Source organism: Nematolebias whitei, chromosome 15 (assembly GCF_014905685.2).
Source record: "Nematolebias whitei isolate Nwh7 chromosome 15, NemWhi1, whole genome shotgun sequence".
Lineage (NCBI taxonomy): Eukaryota > Metazoa > Chordata > Actinopteri > Cyprinodontiformes > Rivulidae > Nematolebias > Nematolebias whitei.
In genome coordinates, this window is record NC_056512.1 from 21,356,601 (window position 1) to 21,374,047 (window position 17,447).

The 17,447-nt window shown below is 39.8% G+C and overlaps 2 protein-coding genes across 2 annotated transcripts; one reads left to right on the forward strand and one right to left on the reverse strand.

The window, feature by feature from the left end:
* Positions 1–5,496: 5,496 nt before the first annotated feature.
* On the forward strand, positions 5,497–7,382 carry atp5mf (ATP synthase membrane subunit f). The gene is made up of 4 exons (XM_037689460.1): positions 5,497–5,540; positions 6,372–6,479; positions 7,064–7,180; positions 7,257–7,382. The coding sequence occupies exons 1-4, from the start codon at positions 5,525–5,527 to the stop codon at positions 7,283–7,285; spliced, it is 270 nt and encodes an 89-aa protein (XP_037545388.1). The 5' UTR covers positions 5,497–5,524; the 3' UTR covers positions 7,286–7,382.
* Positions 7,383–7,464: 82 nt separating this feature from the next.
* cpsf4 (cleavage and polyadenylation specific factor 4) lies at positions 7,465–13,449 on the reverse strand. Its single transcript, XM_037689461.1, has 8 exons — positions 13,197–13,449; positions 13,025–13,075; positions 10,088–10,240; positions 9,890–9,985; positions 9,683–9,776; positions 9,454–9,529; positions 8,141–8,302; positions 7,465–7,988 (listed from the first exon to the last, which is right to left on the reverse strand). The coding sequence occupies exons 1-8, from the start codon at positions 13,297–13,299 to the stop codon at positions 7,920–7,922; spliced, it is 804 nt and encodes a 267-aa protein (XP_037545389.1). The 5' UTR covers positions 13,300–13,449; the 3' UTR covers positions 7,465–7,919.
* Between the last annotated feature and the right edge of the window lie 3,998 nt (positions 13,450–17,447).

Genomic DNA, 17,447 nt, shown 5'->3' on the forward strand with positions numbered 1-17,447 from the left:
CCACAAATAAACAACTAATTTGCATATCTGGTTTTAAACTTTTACTAACAATCAGCTTTATAAGCACCACTCAGCAGTTAATGTTTTACTGCTAAACAATGTTTTTTAGCAGAAGGTGCTAAAGAGAATGTCAGGATTTGTGATTTTTTTTTAAATTAATTTCAGATAATAGTTTTTGTTTATTGTTGGATGTATTTATTTTTGGTTATCATGTTTATTTGCTGTGTTTTTCTGTGTCTTTACTTCATTTTCCCCCAGTACTTTCCTCAGCTGGTTTCTGCTCCGCCCACTTACACCTGCTCCCTGTTTCATTAAGCTCAGCTGTCTCTCGTCTCCTCGTTGGCCCCAGACCATTTATCTTTACCATTCTTCTGCAGTGGATCATTGTGTATGCTTTATGTCCGGTTCTCCTCCGTGTCTCCTTGTGATTATTCATTAATTGCTGTAAGTTGCTGCTGCCACACCTGCCTTTTTGTTTCCCTTTTATTAAACAGGGTAAGTTTATTCAAGCTCCTTGTGTCGGTCTTGGACTCACATCCTCTACAAACCTTGACAGGGAAGTAAAAGAGTTAGAGAACAGCAACAACATTTTCTGAAGAAGTTCTGTGAAAAGGTGATAACCAATTACATGTAATATGCTGTTTATTTTAAATGGCTTTTTAAGTGACCTCATCTTGGAGAAAAAGAGTTAAATTCTGACTGGGTTGAGGAGCTAGTGGCTATTCCAAACTGGGTTAGACTAAAGTGAATTTCTGTCATCTAAAAACATCATCACAGTAATAAATATATAATAGTTCTTGCAAACATTTTTTATAACACAGACAGACAAACTGTGTCATTTTCTTTACCCGCTTCTTCTTTTTCGGGTCGCGGGGTCACTGGTCCACCAGCAGTCGCTGTGCGAAAGGCAGGGGACACCCTGGACAGGTCCCCAGTCCATCACAGGGACACATGGAGACAAATGAGACAAACAGTCATTCACGCTCTCACTCACACCTAGGGACAATTTAGCGTTATTAATTAACCTAACATGCATGATTCTGGTAGAAAATTCGAAAGATTTCTGCAGAAAATGCTACAGCTAGCTGCCGCTATTAGCACCATGGTGGTGTAAAGGTTTTCAAATGGAGTTCTTGCGAATGTCTGTAATTTTTTAGACCAGAGTCGGATCAAATGTTGCCAGAATATTTATCAAACTTTGGTCTTGGCCCTGCTCCAACTAGACGTCAACTTGTCAATACAATCAAAACTAGACATTTAAACTAAGGCTGTTCAAAGATGTGTCTACAACAGGTAAGATAATCATTGCTCATAACCGTTAACACATTGCTTGGTCTACCTGGGAGGATGGGAAAAAGAGAGGAAATGTTGCTTAGATGTGCCACCTTACTTTGGTGTTTTTCTCAACTCATGTTGTTTTAAATAAAAAATCAGTTCCAAAACATATAGAAATAGAAAAGGAGAAAAGGCCTTGAGGAGAGGATAGTCATATTACAAAAAAGATCTCTTCACATCTTGTCCTTATCAGGACATGATTCAAGACATCAAAAACTACCAACAAGCACATTTATAGACACATTACATATGCATTTGATGAAAAGACGGTAAGATTTGTCCATGAAGCACTTCCAGATAGCACCATAGTTCTAAGAAGATCAGCCAGTACAGTTCTGATAAGCATTCGCAGAAGTTTTCTGGGGGGGAGGGGTGCGATAGACAGACGTTTTCTTTAGTTTATACACATCCCAGGAGAAATTTGATAAGTCGGCCTGCTTCGAAGCCGAACTGGGGAGTCAGATGTAGATAAGTCAAAGTTTCCAACATTTTTCAGTCAGGTCATCTGGACAGTTTCTTTTTTTGTGCTGAAACGTTTCACCTTCGATCCAGAAGGCTTCATCAGTCAAGGAAACACACAACAAAACTGATTCTTCCCCCAACAGCTTACTTCAAAATAGAACAAACCAGTTATGTTGGTGCTAAGATGGTGTCTTTGGCACGCCCCTTCCTCCATTGCCGGCCCTCTTCCTTGTTGACAGTTGTGTCAAGCTGTCTTAGCACCAACATAACTGGTTTGTTCCACTTTGGAGTAAGCTGTTGGGGGAAGAATCAGTTTTGTTGTGTGTTTCCTTGACTGATGAAGCCCTCTGGATCGAAGGTGAAACGTTTCAGCACAAAAAAAGAAACTGTTCAGATGACCTGACTGAAAAATGTTGGATTGTATACCTGGATTATTGAGCATGGACTTTGTTACATACATCATTCTTCAGCCTGATTCAAGCATTTATTCTGGTTCATGTACACTAGATGTTTAGAGGGCACCTTATCCACAGAGTCAAGTTTGATAAGTGATGCTGCCGTATTTATATTCTGCACCGTCAGCACGCCATTAGCGCCCATTACATTTAAGTGTTTGAGTAAGATTAAATGGAAAAGTTTGATTAAGAGATTTAAACCATTAAAGTCATAAAATGTAAAGTGTTCCTATACATCGTGTCCTCCTGTCACCTTCTATCCATCTATTAAACACTCAAGGATTCCTCTGGGACCTCATCAGTCCGCTGAGCTCCTGAATCGCTCCTGCTGATAGACGTGTCCATGACAAGATCATAAAATCATCTCGCTCACAAACCAGCGCTCCTGTCTGCTCTGTTTGTTCAAAATTTCACATTCCGCAAAACAAAGTGCACAAAACTAGAGAGCACAGATGAGATCAGAAAAATGTGTGAGTGGAAATGACGAGAAGCTGCAGAGAAGAAGAAAAGATGTGAAGTTGTGCAAAAAGGGAAGGACAAATCTCCTGTCAGGGGAAATAATTAAAGTAAATGCTAACACAGAAGTCTGTGAAACAAAATGTAACAAAAAAAAGAAGACGTTCCTCGTGAAGGATGGACGAACAGGGAGCGACTGGCTCTTCAAAGGTCATGAGTCTGCTGTGCTGCTCCTCCTTCCTCCCATTTTCTCTCTAATCTGCCTCCACCTCTCCCTTTTCTGCTGCCGGCTCTACTCTCACTCCTCTCTCCCATCTTCCTCTCGCTCTTCACCTCCACACACACACACAGCTCCATCCATGTCTTGTTCTGCCTCCCCCATCAGCTTCAAAGAGTCGTCTGCAGTGGACCTGGAGGGCACCTGCCTCCTGAGGTGGAATGAAATCATGCTTTGTGCTCTTGCCTCTGTGTGTGTTTGTCCCTGTAAGCTTCCTGGCAGCTAAATAAACTAATAAAAACGCAGGTGAGCCTGGGCTGCCGGCTCTCTCCTGCTCGGACTCTGAGCTCTAAATGAGATTATGTGCCAGAGTCTCTCTGGACCTTTAACAGGAACATTTTCTCACAGTTTCTGCGGGTTGCTCAGTGTGTCGCTCTGTCTCTGTTAGTTTGCATCAGTGAGAGCGTTTGAGAAAGTCCCAGCTCTCGAGGGGTGAGCTGGACTGTGGACCGGCCCAAATCAGACACTTGAAGATCATCGTCATCCAGCTGAACTATGTTATTGATCAGCTGTGGCCTCAGTTCAGAGTAACTGAAGTTTAGCCCGACTTTGTCACGTTAAATGAAGGTGACGATAAAGAAACGGTTCTGTTTGTTTCAATGGAGCTGTTTTCTGCAAGTTTTCTTGTGATTTTAGTGACAAGATGTTGCCCCTCTGGTAAAACACACCAAAGGCATAAAGTATTTATCCCTAAGAAATAATGTTATATTACATATTTATTAAACTAATACTCGTCCTGTTATTATAATCTCAATTTCTCAGTGCATGACTCGTAAGTTACAACAGTTTGGTTAGATGTAAAATATACATTCACCATGTAAAATAAACTGTTTAGTTTTTATATTATATATTTTTTAAAACGTTCACGTGAGCCATTATATATATTTAAAAAAAAAAGCTTTAATTTATTTTAAGATCAAGAAGTGGTCAAATTATTCCTCCCATGATGTACACAGGGGAGGATGTTAACAAAATGATCCCAGATCAGATGGTACAAGCACGAGTGTAACCGAGTAATAATAATCCTGTTTATTTAAATATTCCAGCTTAACAAAAAATAATCACAGCAATTTCAGCTGTCTACATCTCTGGCCTTCCAGCTGATGCATTTTTAGAGCCTATATAAAACAAACTTGTCGTGTTTACAGTTCCTTTGCACCGTTACATGGCAGAGATTCCCACAATGCATTTGGGCAGTGCAAGATGCCAACAGTGGTGGACACAGTTTCACTAACAGCTAATAGCGGAACTAATTTTTCGTTTAGTGGATTAGCGTTTTTAATATATATTTGGAAACCTTTGGCAGAATTAGTTTCTGCTATATTAGGTCAAGCCAACTTTAAGTCTGCTAACAAAATGTACAAGCTTGTTCCTGTCTGTTGTGGGCGTGTCTTGAAGTGTTTGTTAAGCGCGCTATTGGCTGACTACCTGTCCACGTGAGACGTGACTGGTTTTAGCCCCACTCAGACTAAACCTTAGCCCACCACTCTGGTCAAAAACAAACTCAGTCTTTCAAAGAGCTTCCTGTCTACAACAGGTAAGATAGTAACTGTTCATAACCTCTCTGAAAACATATACATACAAACTTTATATTCACCGCTTCTTCCTTTTTGGGTCATGAGGGTCACTGGTGCCCACATCCAGCTATCACTGTGTGAGAGGTGGGGGACACCCTGGACAGGTTGCAAGTCCTTTAAAGGGCCACATAGAGACAAACAAGGCAAACAACCATCACTCACATCTAGGGACAATTTAGAGTTACCATGTTAGGCTTAACATGTATGTTTTTGGAGAGTGAGAGGAAACTGGAGTACCCGGAGAAAACCCACGCATGCACGGAGAGAACATGCAAACTCCACCCAGAAAAGCCCTCAGCCGGGATTTGATACGGCAACCTTCTCGCTGAGAGACAACAGCTCTACCAACTGCGCCACCGTGCCGCCTGGCTCACTGCAAAGACCTCTTCCAAAAATCTGAACTATCACTTTAGTAGCATAAAACTACATAAAACATATTATTGTTTGTTTAATTTGGAGGTTTTAGTGTATGTGTGTAAGTAGATGTTTACAAGAGGAAGATGCCACCTCACAGTATTGGGAGGAACAAAGGTAGGTGCCCTTCTCCACCCTCCCTAATAATTAATAAGTTAAAAATTGAGTAAATTTACCTTTAAGGTCACAGGTGTAACTTGATGTGTAAAAATACATTTAAGGCATTACATTAACATCTATCATGCTTTGTTATGAAATGTGACGGACAAAATGTATATTTTACACCAAGACAAGACTTTTTAATTCTTTAAATGAATACTCAAAAAAGTTCAAGACAAAATAAATAAATTTATAAATATAAAATAAATAAATAAATATTTAATAAATATTCCTTTTTGTTTTCATTCCCATTTATCAAACCCGTGGACTTATAATCGTTTCTGGCGCCACCTTGTGGAAACACTGAGAAACTACAGGCCCTCCCATAATGCACTCGTTCCTTTTTATTCCCAGCATTCCTTGCTGCACTATCTTCTGCACCGGTCAAGATGGCGGATAGACCAGGTAAAGCGCGTCCTCTGCTGTGACAAATCTAAGCTGTAGTCTTTTTTATGCGCTTTATTTTTGTAAATGAGTGTTTGAGAGTTAGTCTGTGTTTCCTCGTGGCGGTGCTGCCGTGAGTCAGTGTCCGTCCTCGGTGTGTTTGTGACTGAAGGCCGCGGTCCTCCACACGTCAAGGACTTTCTGAGTCACATTAAATATTATCAGCTAGCTGCTGCAGGAGCGACCAGAAAATACTGTTTTGACGTTAATTCATCTTTATTGTGGTGTTACCTCATTTCCAAGTATTTAAACTTAATTTTAATAGCGCGTTAGCCACACAAGGAGGCTAATGATGCTAATTTTAAAACTCGAATGTATCGACCCACGAAATAAAGATTTTTGTTTTGCAAGCTTTTCATAGCTTTGCTTTCATAATGATCTATGGGTTGTGGCATGCTAACATTTATATTGTTAATTTATTATATTTACGTTTGTTTAGACAGTATGACAAACACATTAGTGTCGAAATACAGAAATAATAATAAAATATAAACTATCTTGACATTTAAATGGGAACAGAGTTTATACAAAACTTAAAATAAGTCTGAAAAATTGTCCCCAATTTATTTTGAAATGTTTAAAATATGGATCAAACTGGACACCTGTTCTTGCTGCAGTTCAGGAAGATGGAGAATAGAAAGTTTTTTTTTTTTTAATTTCCTCCAAGTTCTGTTTGAACTGAGGGGGACACCAAAAGAGCTGAAATCCTAGAAAGTGTCCTAAACTGTAAAGTTCAGCTGTTTTAGCCAGCTAACACTGTTGTAACTTGTAGTGTCTTTAATTTGTGCTCAGTTCCCGTCGTTGAGAAGCGCCTGATGGATGTGAAGCTGGGTGAGCTGGGATCCTGGTTCGGAGGTCGAGACTTGACCCCAAACGGCTTACTGGGCGCCTGCCGCCGCGGTGAGACGCTGGACCTGAACATTTTTTTACAGCGATGTCTGATCACAATGTTTTAGGTTGAACCCTTAGGCCTTGTCCACACAGAAGCACTTCCATGTATTTTTTTTTTTTTACCATTACAAAGAAACAGAAAATGTCTTGTAAAGTTAAAGTTTCCACGCTAGGTACAAACGGTAAACGCCAAATCCAAAGGTGTCTCCAGTCCAGTTTGATGTTCATCAGCCATGTTTGCTAGATGAAGTACCAGTAATGCAGTATACAAAAGTTTTACTGTAGCCGCCCGGGGGACTGTTAGGTTCTGCAGCATAAAATCTGTTTAATGCCTGATGTGCTTCTGGGTCATAGGTCAAATTAAAGTGTGAAGACGTTCTTTTCAAAACAAGATTTTGGTGATTACACAAACGCAAGGCTGGTAACTCCTGATTAGTTTTCAGTCTGAAAAGTTTTCATGTGCGCAGCCCATTAATTTCAGATTTATTAGATTGTCTACAACACACAGCATCAGTTTAGCTTCTCAGAGTTCAGTCAAGTCAAGTCGTACTATATTTCCAGAATGCTAAACTATATTCATTTGTCTCCTCCAGGCTGTAACAGATACCACACCAAGTACATCGACGTGAAGAAAGGAGGCATCAGTGGCATGGCTATTCTGATCGTTGGCTACATGGCCATAAGCTACTTGTGGCAATACGACCACATCAGTAAGAGTTTACGGTTTTTATTACTTTGTGTTTAGTGTTTACATTTTAAACATTCTGTTGTCCCGTCTTCTTACAGAACATGATCGCTGGAGGAAGTACCATTAAGTCCCTGCAGCAGCCATCAGGGGAGGATCTCTCAGCTCACCATTGCTCTTTCTATTCTCAGCTCTGTGTTCATGTGACCAATAAACAAAACTCATGTAAAAAATTTGACTTTTTAATGAGCAGTGCACACATGTGAAAGTTGAAGTGAAAAAAATGTGAAAAATTAAGAGGTATGGCATGTAAATCTGTCATTTATTGGTAGAACTCCAGAAAGAACACGCAGGCTCCAAAAGAGCCGGTTTAAATCTGCCGTTGAGATGGGCGTCATTTCCTGGAGGGGAGTAATCGAGTACAAACTGCCTAAAGTGTACGGTCCTACAACAAGACGGTATTTTACAAAGAAAATTACAGAACAGCAGAACTTTAATGCAGCCACACAACCTGAGATGCTGGACCCAAACTGGACCATCAGCTCTTCCATCTTCTGTCATTTTCACATATCCAGTTTAGAGGAGGCAGCACGTGGAGACTGTTCTTTTAGTTTCTCTGCCCGTGTCTCTGAGGCTGAATACACACAAACACGTTGGGCAGGAACGTTTAAAGTCTGAGTTTTAATACCAAAGCTCATTTTGCGTGTAGGTCTCCTGTCTGCTCGAGCTGCAGTGATGTGATGTTCGGACCTCGAGTTTGAAGGTTACTGTCCGCTCAGGAAGGCGAGATGACCTTTTGTGCACTTGTTGGCATAATGGCCCATCTCACCACACTGAGGACAGAATTATTATAAATTAGTGCTGAAAGAGGAAACGTGACCAAGTGTTTGACGCTGCTATAAAAATAAGACATTTTTCCATTGCCACTAATATTTCACACAGCAGTAATCTGAGCGATGCAGAAACGGCTGTGGAGACGACCCACCTTGTAGCAAGTGACCTGGTCCAGAGGTCGAGGCCCCCTGTTCATAGGCATGAAGTTGTTCTTCTGGAGGGCGGTGTACAGGTTGTTCTGCGGCCGCTGGCTCGGACTGCAGTTGGTCAGCTGAATGAGGGAGTGTGACGTGCGGTTGAGGGTGGGCACGGGCTACAGCAGGAAACAAGCAGAGGCTGTTTTCACTCATCAGCAACAAAGCAGGAAATAAACAAGACCTGACGAGTCAAAGGTGAAACGACAGAATCCACAAAAGGAAATATTTCAGCACCACCAGACATCAAAACATCAAATCAGGTTAAACTTCCTGATTCAGACTCAAACCTTTTAAACATTTCTACTTCTGAAGTATTATTTATGTAAACGTTAAGACATTTTAACATTGTAAATCACTCAAAGACGCAGCATTTTGTCGTCTAAGAAAGTCATTTAAACCAGCGGTTCCCAACCCTGGTCCTTGAGGAACGCCATCCTGCATGTTTCAGTTGTTTCCTGCTCCAACACTGATTCAGTGATTTAATTACTTCCAGTTCTGCAGAAGCCTGTTAATCACCCATTTATTCAAATCAGGTGTGTTGGAGCAGGGAAACAACTAAAACATGCAGGATGGTGTTCCTCAAGGACCATGGTTGGGAACCACTGATTTAAACAAAAGCTAAAATAAAACATTTATTTATAAGTTAAAGCGACGTAACCAAAACAAAATGTCTCTTCTAAACTTTGCAGCTGAATCATGTTTTTCAATTCAAAAATACTTTATTAATCCCAGAGGGAAATTATTTGTTGTTGTAACTCATTATCCTCATTTCATTAAGAGATGTTATAGACACTGATGGCTGTAAACAGGAAGGATCTCTTGTAAAGGTCCATCCCACAGTGGATCCTAAGAAACTGGCTGCAGATGCCGTCTGATCCATTGATCTTTTATCAAATTAACTGCCTAACATTCTTGCTTTTGGTTCTAAGTTCAGCTGCGAAGGTATTAAACGCAGCAAAGTGTTTCAATTTATTTAGCTGATGTAATTTATAAGGGTTGTGTCATTAAAGGCTCAAAGTTATTTCAGCTGGCTATAACAAACAATGGCACTGGAGTGAACGAGCCATGCCGTCAACACAGAGATGAATTTGACGATGATACAGCTGCACCGCAGATGTGGAGTGCGCTCTAAACACAACTCTAGTTTTGACTTCTCCACACCCAATCAGGATCAACTTCTCAACAGTCTTTCAAGGATTGGTCTTTCTGAACATCCTCGTGTTGCTTCCCAAACCCAGTGTGGATTGTATTTTTGTGCGTGCATTACCGTCTTTGTCTGATTTAGGGCTTGTTGCGGCAGAGAAGGCTGTTCAGAGGTTCCCATCGGCAACTCAAACCGGGGGCTGTGGAAGAGCACCTCACCGTTAAATCCATACAACTCAGATCTCCTACTTGTTTTATGCTGCTCCAACTCAACAGTTTGACTAAATTAAGCCAGTATCTAGATGCAAAACTAACTATTTTATGTAGAAATAAAGAAAAACAAAAAGACTTACTGCATAAATTTACAGGATTTTCCCTCGGGACAGAAGCCCACCAGGTAGTTCACACAGATCACTCTTCTCGTGTGTCTGTGTCGGCAGTCAGGGCCTGAAACGAGCAGAACGGTGCAGCGTTGGAGACGTTTCATACAGGTAGTACAGAGATCTAATCACATGTAAGACAGAACAGAAGGAGCACAAAATATTTGAGCTGGACCTCACCATGTTTACAGAAACCTCGGTCGTACCACGGACAATCTTTGATCTTAGAATCTGGATCGATGTGCAGGAAGGGACATTCCTTGTTGCTGCACTCGCCTGAGGATCAGCACACAAACGAAAAACTCACAGCCTTGCAGACAACTGGCTGACGGTTTACAAACAGAGAGCTCGTTAGTGTGTAAACTCAAGTCAACCAACCGAACTTTGAGTAGAAGTAGCACTCGGGCATCTTGGTCATGTCGTACTCGTGGAGGAACTCGCACTGGTCGCCCTTCTTACACAGTCCTCGGAGCCAGTGTTTACACACCACCGTCTTCTCTCCGCTAATGTGACGGAACGGACACATCCCCCCTGCAACACACACGAAACTCCTTATTGCTCCCCCCAGTGCAGTCGGCTACCTTAGATTGAAATATTTTTTCTGTCTTGTCCTGCAGGAGTTGCTAAACGCTGAGGAGCACCAGCACGGGGTCAATGAAGCACTGGATCCTTCAGCACAAATCAGGAACTAAACATTTTAAGTATAAGTTTAAATATTTTTTAAATAAAAACAAACAATGTGGTTCATTGGTCAATGTTGCCAGGAAACTTCAGTCATTTTGACACTCACCTCCAATAGAATAATAATAAATTATTGCCAAAAAGTACACTTCTTCACAAAAACATGTACTGGTGACAGGGAGTTGTTTTCAAATTGTCCACTCCACTGCACAAAAACAGCCTTTTTTATATACGTCTACATTTTAACTGACACTTTCATCCACTGTCTTGAAACTGGTTCAGGAAAAGTAATGTACAAGAGTTGGACACTACATTGCTGGAAATAGACCATAATACATTGTGGCCTGAGCAGACGCAGCAGGCCAATCTATTTATTGTGATTTTCATCAGACTCAGTGAAAATGTCTGTAATGCTGCTGGTCAGGGATGACGTGACGAGTATTGTGGGAAACACAAAAAGTCCCGAAAAGTGAAAATGTTCTTACAAATTTGAGGAGTTTTAAGTTCTCTTATTACACAATCATTTATTTACTTGGAAAAAGGAAGTTTACACCAATGTTTTTGACATAAACCACTTTTAGACTGCATTCACACTACTCCAGGTAGAGAATACCAGGATGATGGAGGTATTTTTTTATATTTTTAATACATTATGTCATATTAAACATGTTCCTGTTTACATTTGTCCAATCAAAGCCAACTCGACCACAGAGCCAAATCCAACAATTACATTTCCCTCCCCGAGTAATCGGCTTTAGAAAGTGCATGAACCATTTGAGGCTTGTCAGCTGTCATTGCTAAAATGCTTCTTTGACGCCACCTTTTGGCTTTTTTTATTATCAGTTCAAACTAAGATTACAGAACTAATCGTATTTTATTTGAAGTTCTGCTTGCCTGAGATCTGGGTACTTGCTGACGTTACACACTGCGTACGCAGCTATCCTGACCAGAGCTAATAGCAAGAACCTTCTAGTACACTGTAGTTTATCACTTTTGTCTGAACTGTGGGGCAGAGAAATGAGGAGAAAGTGTGTATAATCTTATATATTAAACATTTAAACCTAAATATGAAACATTTTAAAAATCTGTTATAATTCATAATGTAAAGCAAGCTGCATTTCAAACGTTATGTCATGCAGATTGTTTGTACTACAATTTTAAAACAAGTTGTTCTGAACAGAAGTATTTAGTAAATGATAGTTTATAACTTCACTATATGATTCTTCTATTGTTAATTCTAGACCATTTTTATGTAAAAAAAAAAAAAAAAAAGTGTTAGCCGATACATACAAATAAAACTTGTGCCAGTGTTGTAAAGACAAATGATGCAAATTACATTATCTTAACCAAAACCAACAACATGCATCTTCCATCACCAGACATTATGGTTTGTATTCCTAGGTATTCTGTTGGGAGTTTATTTACGACGTATCTGAATGTGAATATTTGGCACATAATTATGAAGCATGATGCGTTCAGGTGGTGTTCGAAATGCCAAAACTGTTTCCAAGCCCCTATGTAGAGACCACGTGTTACTGAACATTTTGAAAATATCATGGTGTACCCTGTAACACTCCAAAATTGATTTAAAACGAGTTAACAAATAAAAAGCACTTAGGTGTCAACTCCAAATTCTTTTAATATTATTATTCTCCACCTTGTGTGTGCAAGGGTTTTCTCAGGGTACTCCAGTTTCCTCTCAAAGACCAAAAACATGCATGCTTAGGTTAAATGGTAACGTGTCTCTAGGTTTGGCTGAGTGTAAACAATTTGTCTCCATGTGTCCCTGTGATGGACCAGTCCAGGGTGTGCCCCGTCTCTCACACAGTGACTGCTGGATACGGGCACCAGCTAGTCCCACAATCCAGAAAGGTAGTAATAATAAGTAAATAAAGTGCTACGTGTTGTCATCATTGTATGTTCCCATACAAAGATGAAATTGGCACTCTGCATTTAACCCATCTCACCTGGGATACACCCAGGTGGAGCAGTGGGCAGCTATGCAAGCACCCGGGGAACAATTAGGGATTGGGTGTCCTGTTCAGAGACACCACGAGATGTGCAATGACCGAGCCCAGGACCTTCGGGTCCCAAGTCGGCTGCCCTGGCCCTACACCATGATCAAATATATTTAATATTAACAATAATAATGCATCTGTAGGATGTGCTACACAAACAAATCAATCTATAAACTTGCAACTTTTATTACCTAAAGAATTTGGTGCTGCTGTAGAATACAAAAGCAAATCTGAAATAAAGTACAGTCCATGGCTTATCCAATACTGGGCCATATTGCTATGACTGTAATGTAACGCATCTATTAATATTGGCAAGGAGTAAACATCAACTTATATTTACAATGGTTAAACTTGCCAACAATATAATAGTGCCCATTCATATTTCTTTTATAGGAGCATGAAGAATCCCAGCAGTGTTTACAAAACTGAAGCCTTCAACACAGGCACATTTACTTTTAAGGAATAAAGCGCAACATAAATAATAATAAACCACTTAAAGCATCAATCCTTCAATAAGTCATGATAACACATCCCACTGCGCTAAACTGATATTATATTATAACCCAACACATCAGCTAAAATCGTTTAAGCATGTGGTGTCTAATTATTATTTTACCTTTCATACAAGTTCCCCTGGTGAAGAACTCGCACACAGCTGACCCGGACTCTGCAGGGAGACACATTATGACAGAATTATTAACTTTAAGAAAACATGGCCTTTCAGGAGCATGATCAACCTGCCCGTTAGCCCCCAAAGAAGGCAGCTAATGGCTTCTAGCATCACGTACTGTCCATGCCGGGGAAAGGAAGAGGCTGCGCTCCCAGCTGCTGCTCCACAGCTATCTCCAGGTCAAACTTGATGTAGTCTACGTTGGCCAGTATGTCCTGCATGTCTGCTTTGTTAGTTAGCTGCTATCAAACCAAAAACAAACCGCACGTCGGTTTTCCGAGCTTGCTAGCTTGAACGTGTTAGCTAGAAACTACCTCATCTGCTAACGAATGCGGCTAACGGGACTAGCCGGGGTAAGCGATAACTGAAACACAAGAAGAAGTCGTGGAGGTTACTGAGGTTTTAAGCTTAGATGTTTCAAATGTAGTCTCTGTACACGGCTGAGATCTAGAAGTTAGGTCTGCTCGTTGTTCCGCGTGAAGGCGCGCGCACTAATGTCAGATGAACGGATTCAGACAGAACTAACCGATAACAGAGCGATCGCTTCGCTGCATCGCATGGAGATTTTGACAGATTTTAATCCCAATGCTCAAAGTCATTATTCTGTTCGCTGTTTGTGATCTAGGTAGTTTTATGCAAATTCATTCTTTATTTAATCAGGTTAGTCTCAATGAACCTCGACGACTCATCATTTACAAGAGAGATCTGTAAATTTAGACCTAAAAAGACCTGCAAATATTGAGAAATGATGGAAAATTATTAGTGTAAACAATGTTCATATCTAACTCTGTTTCACCTGAGCTCTGCAGTCATGAACCACTAAATGACTTAATATATCTAGCAAAACGTTATATGGATATCAACGCCCATCCTCCTAGTTTTAGAAAATTGGCTAAAATGGCTACAGTTCCTTCAGTATTACAAACACTGGTTTACATTTTTGCCCAAACTAATATGTGAGTTCATCTTAGCGACACCATATGGAATCAGTCGAAGCCCGGGTTAACAACCGACACCGATGCTGTTGACCAGGGCTGGCCCAAGCCTCCATGGGCCCCTCTATTTCTGCTAATAATGTGGATTACTGCAATCAAGAGGCAGATGATCATATCATTCACCACCTAACGTAAACTCATTGCAACTCTGACAGTCCTGTTTACATGATCCTATGGATATATCTTCTAGTGCAGGGGTGTCTATTTTCATTTTGGAACACATCAAGCTCATGAATGTCCTCAAAAGGCCGGACATGGCAGAATGTATTAATAAAACTGCCTATTAACAAACTGGTAAAATATCACTTTCTCTGCATTCGATGACTACTTGGAGTAATTTGGCATTATAAACATAAAAACTGATTTGATTAGACTGATAAAGTAATATTGCAGCACACAACTGTTATCTTGAAGTTCTGTTTCTGTGGCTGTCTAGGGTGTAGAGAGCCACAGAAATGGTTATGGTGAGCCGGATTTAGCCCACGGGCCTTGAGTTTGACACATGTGATCTAGTTGTACTAAAAGTAACAAAAGAAAAATAAACCAGTACGCAATGTATTTTACAGCAAATGTGTCATCTGGTTTATTATCTTTGGTTCCAAAGAACTGCAGCAGTAATGTTCAAAATTATTTGTAGTGCAAAATCAACAAACAACAAATAAAACAACTTAGATGCATAAAAATAAATTAAATTGTGCAAAAACAGACGAAATTAAATGAAAAATAACAATCAAGAAAATACTTAAATAATGTAAATGAACAATTACTTGAAACCACATAAAACTGTAAAAAAAAATAAAAGTTGAATAATTAGTTTTTAAAACTATGTAAATGTATGCAACAATTTGCAAAAGCTGAACTTAAGATAGTAAAAGTTTAATATTTTCAGTTCAGACCTGCTTGTGTTACTTCTTCTTCAATGCTTCCAAACTGCCTAAAACTTGTGCTTCCACTTAGGGGGCCCCCTAGTGGCCCCGAGGCCCTAAGCCGTCGCTTATTGGGACCATTTTAATACAACTCAAGTTTTAAAAGTTTTTTCACTGAGTCATGCCAATGCTCCTTCATGAACCTTTACATCACTCAGTTTCTGGTTATTCTGGGAGGAACTTCATAATACTGACAGGAGTGCCTCCAAGCTGCACCAGAGATGCTACAGCTAGCTGCTGCTGTGGCTATTTACGCATGCAACCACAGAATTCTATATAAACCTGTATAATGTGAAACTGACAATAATGTAAAGGTTTATTTTTTAGATATGAGTTGTCTTAAGAAGACAGCTCCATTCACTTTAGTCCTGGCCTCTGCTCAGACTAGCCATCAGCTCATCAATTCAATCAAAGTTAAACCCCCGTTTTTCCAAACTGAGGTCATTCAACTAGCCATCTACAACAAGTAATATATTATTTGTTTATGATTTCCACACAGAACTCTACTTAAAAATGTTACTTTAGAAGACAAAGTCTGCCGGTTGTTAAATGGTTAAAATTCTAGTAGTTCAGTGAAAAATGTGTGATGGACTGAAAAATATCCTGTTGTTTGATTTTGACTCCCTCTTCGGGCCAGTCATACTGTTGAATACAAAACATTACATAAACTAATTTAATCTATCAGGAAGGTTACCTTAACACAAGAAATGCTGCGGTTCAAACTCATTCTTCCAATAAACCAATGTTTTGGGAAAAGTGGTGTTTATGTTTCTTAGCCCAGAAGTCTTTAAGGTGTTGTCTCTGGACTGAACCTCTGTCATATTAATCTCTGAACAGGACACAATTTGTTCCAGCTCTGCCTCCAGGAATGACGACCTTAGAGAGAAAGTCTGAACATATAACAAGATTAAACTTAGGTCAGAGGGAATTAATAAATTTGTGATTTGGTGTCAATCCAGCATGTTTAACCCTTGTACTGTCTTATCATAAAATACTGCTTTCCTCTCAGTAATGTTTTTTTCTTCTTCTTACCTCTGTCCCCATCAATCCATTTTCTTTACCTGCTTATTCCATTTTGGGTCACGGGGGTCGCTGGTGCCCATGTCCAGCAATCACTGTGCGAGGGGCGGGGTACACCCTGGACGGGTCTCCAGTCCATCACAGGGCCACATAGAGACAAACGAGACAAACCAACATTCACTCTCTCACTCACACCTAGAGACAATTTTCAATTATCATTTAGCCTAACGGGCATGTTTTAAATCCACACACGTACGGAGACAACATGCAAACACCACCCAGAAAGATCCCGTTCCAGGATTTGACCCGGCAACCTTCTTGCTGAGAGGCAACAGCTCTACCAACTGAGCCACTGTGCTGTCTTGTACACATGGGATAAAAATAAAGGTTTTGCTGATATAAATATCAACCGTCCTCATCAGTTGTTATAAAAGTATTCACTCCATGGACGTTTTACACTTTTATTGCTATTATAATTTATAATAGATCTATATGAACTAACCTTTTTGGAGGCTTTACTCTCTGGGCGCTAACATAGCTGCCCACTGCTCCACCTGGGTGAATCCAGATGTGATGGGTAAAATGCAGAGAATTAATTTAAATTCATCATTGTATGGGAACATACAACGATGACAATCTCAGATTTCCTTTCCCTTTTTTGACAAAAAAAAAAACAATTTTATAGAGTGAAACAAAATTTGTAAAATTAGTGATTGCACGAGTATTCACTGTCCTAGAGTTGAACTCTGAGAAAATATTATTGAAAAGTCGCAGTCTTAACAACCATCCCTGGAAGGCTTGTAAAGTTTTTGTTCTTATTTTTCTTTTGGCTGCTTCTCTCTGTGGGGGGTCTCCACAGTGAGTGAACCTGCAGCAGAGATTTGTCTCTTGTTTTAGAGCGGTTGTGATTTCTTGCACATCCTGGGCTTGAACAGCAGCCTCTGCATTTTAAGTCTTCGGCCATGACCACCAGTCTACACCCAGTCTCCTTGTACTGCTCATAAAGACAGAGGGCAAAATAATGTTGCAATAAAGATTTACACACGTTCCAGCTTCCATCAGTTTTGTGTTGACTGATAAAAGAAAAAACTCCTAGGGATGCTTAGGCCTTTAGTATCCACCGCCTGAATTGTACTTTTCAATGTTCTTTTCTCGTTTTTTTTTTTTTAAACAGTGACTGTGATGAAAGAACTTTTATGCAAACACAAATTTTATGTTAATTTAATTTTTAAATTAGGAAAATATCTAATTTTCATTAACGACAATTTATTCATTTAACTTTTTTTTTCTTTTTCAGAAAAGACCTAATTAAAAGGGACCAAGACTGATTTATTGTTGTGTTAAAATGATAAATCATCATAGCTGGAATTCATTTTTTAGACAACGTTGGATTTATTTTTCAGTTTGTTTCATAAGTCTCAGCTATAG

Coding starts and splice junctions, on each gene's coding strand:
- cpsf4 (XM_037689461.1), bottom strand. CDS start 13,299: ATGCAGGACATACTGGCCAACGTAGACTACATCAAGTTTGACCTGGAG. Junction 13,076..13,196: donor TCCTTTCCCCGGCATGGACA/GTACGTGATGCT, acceptor GTCTCCCTGCAG/AGTCCGGGTCAGCTGTGTGC. Junction 9,777..9,889: donor CCGAGGTTTCTGTAAACATG/GTGAGGTCCAGC, acceptor TGCTCGTTTCAG/GCCCTGACTGCCGACACAGA.
- atp5mf (XM_037689460.1), top strand. Junction 6,480..7,063: donor ACTGGGCGCCTGCCGCCGCG/GTGAGACGCTGG, acceptor TGTCTCCTCCAG/GCTGTAACAGATACCACACC. Junction 7,181..7,256: donor GTGGCAATACGACCACATCA/GTAAGAGTTTAC, acceptor GTCTTCTTACAG/AACATGATCGCTGGAGGAAG.